General features: G+C 45.4%; 1 protein-coding gene across 1 annotated transcript in view; it reads left to right on the forward strand.

Annotated features, from left to right (window-relative positions):
• POU3F3 (POU class 3 homeobox 3) overlaps positions 1 to 1,243 on the forward strand; it is a gene marked incomplete at its 5' end in the record, with an annotated part of 6,005 nt that extends 4,762 nt beyond the window's left edge. Inside the window, one exon of the mRNA XM_009326293.1 lies at positions 1,016 to 1,243. Coding sequence (XP_009324568.1) covers positions 1,016 to 1,243 — 228 coding nt within the window. The remainder of the gene's footprint in view (positions 1 to 1,015) is intronic.
• Between the last annotated feature and the right edge of the window lie 124 nt (positions 1,244 to 1,367).

Below are 1,367 nucleotides of genomic sequence, written 5' to 3' on the forward strand. Positions count from 1 at the left end.
CCCCCCCGCCGCCCCCGAGAAGCTGAATCCTTTGAATGTATTTAGGAATTTCAGGGTTGTGAGTCTGTGAGATGACAAGAGGTAGATAATAACTGAGAGGGTTTGCGCTAAGGGTTGTATTGTTACACGTGTAAATAATGAAAATATTGTTATATATCGCCAGATCTCTTAATGAATTTAGTAATTGTATTCATTTACAATAAGAGTGTTCTGTGCTTGGTAACTGCGTCGGCGTCGTTTCCCTTACTCTTTTTTTTCCTTCTTTCTTTTCTTTTTTTCCTGCCTAAAGGAAAGCCAAATGTTTTGCGAAGTTACGTTTGATCGGTCTGGGTAATCCCGAGATGTGATTATTTATAGTTTACATTTTCATATCCCGCGGTCCTCTACTACGCCCCGGTCTTCTCACTGGCATCCCGTCCTTCCCCCGTCGAGTCTGTACGCAATAAATCATTTTCAGGTGTATTTCAGATACTCACCTAACTGCTGTTGATCCGCATATTTTCCGGAATTTAGCAAAGAGCTCTACCTTGGTTGAAAAACGCAGCGGTTCCTATCGGATCCTTACAGAATCCTTACGCTTTAATGTGGTGACTCGTGTTTGCACATTACAATGCTCATGACTTGTTTTGTATGAACGGTTTTAAATGGAACGTTTAGAGAATAATTGGTTCTAATATGAAATGCAGTATATACTATTGATAATTTTATCAATAAGTGTAATATTTTAAATAATTTTAACAATTAAATTTGTTTTTTTAAATTATATATTTGTAAAATATTTATCCTGTTGAAAGCAACAATATATTGTTGTATTTATTCGTTTATTTTTGTAATAAATGATCAACACCTTCAAGCGACAGCAAAAGCGATACTTCTATATATTTACACAGGGATACCTTTTCGAGGCGCAGAGACGCTTGCTCCGATTCGCACGAGAGTGTAAAGATTGCGCCCGTAACCGGCAGGCTGCAGGACCAAACTGCAGGCGTGAGCTCCTTCGCCACACGTACTTCAGTTTGCCCGAGTTCCAGGGCAATTAATCAAACTCGAAAAGGGACGCAACAAGTCCCGGCCTCGGAGGCAGAGGCGGGGAGAGAGCGCTTTAGGACGGGGGACCCACTCGGCTAAAACCGGGGACGGCGAGGAGCTGGGGCGCCTGTGGCGAGGCGGATGGATGGAGCGAGCGGAGGAGGTGCGGGGAGGCGGTGGCCCCGGCGGTCTTCTCCGTCGCCGTTTGGAATAATAGAGCGGGCGCAGCCTTCAACAGGCGGCGGGCGAGAGGGGAGAGAAAGGCGGCGAGCGACCCCGCTGTATCAATGACGCGGCCGTAGGGAGCTTTTTTGGCCGAGAGGCTTTGGCGAGACAAA

This window comes from Pygoscelis adeliae, unplaced genomic scaffold (assembly GCF_000699105.1).
Source record: "Pygoscelis adeliae isolate BGI_AS28 unplaced genomic scaffold, ASM69910v1 Scaffold156, whole genome shotgun sequence".
Classification (NCBI taxonomy): Eukaryota; Metazoa; Chordata; class Aves; order Sphenisciformes; family Spheniscidae; genus Pygoscelis; species Pygoscelis adeliae.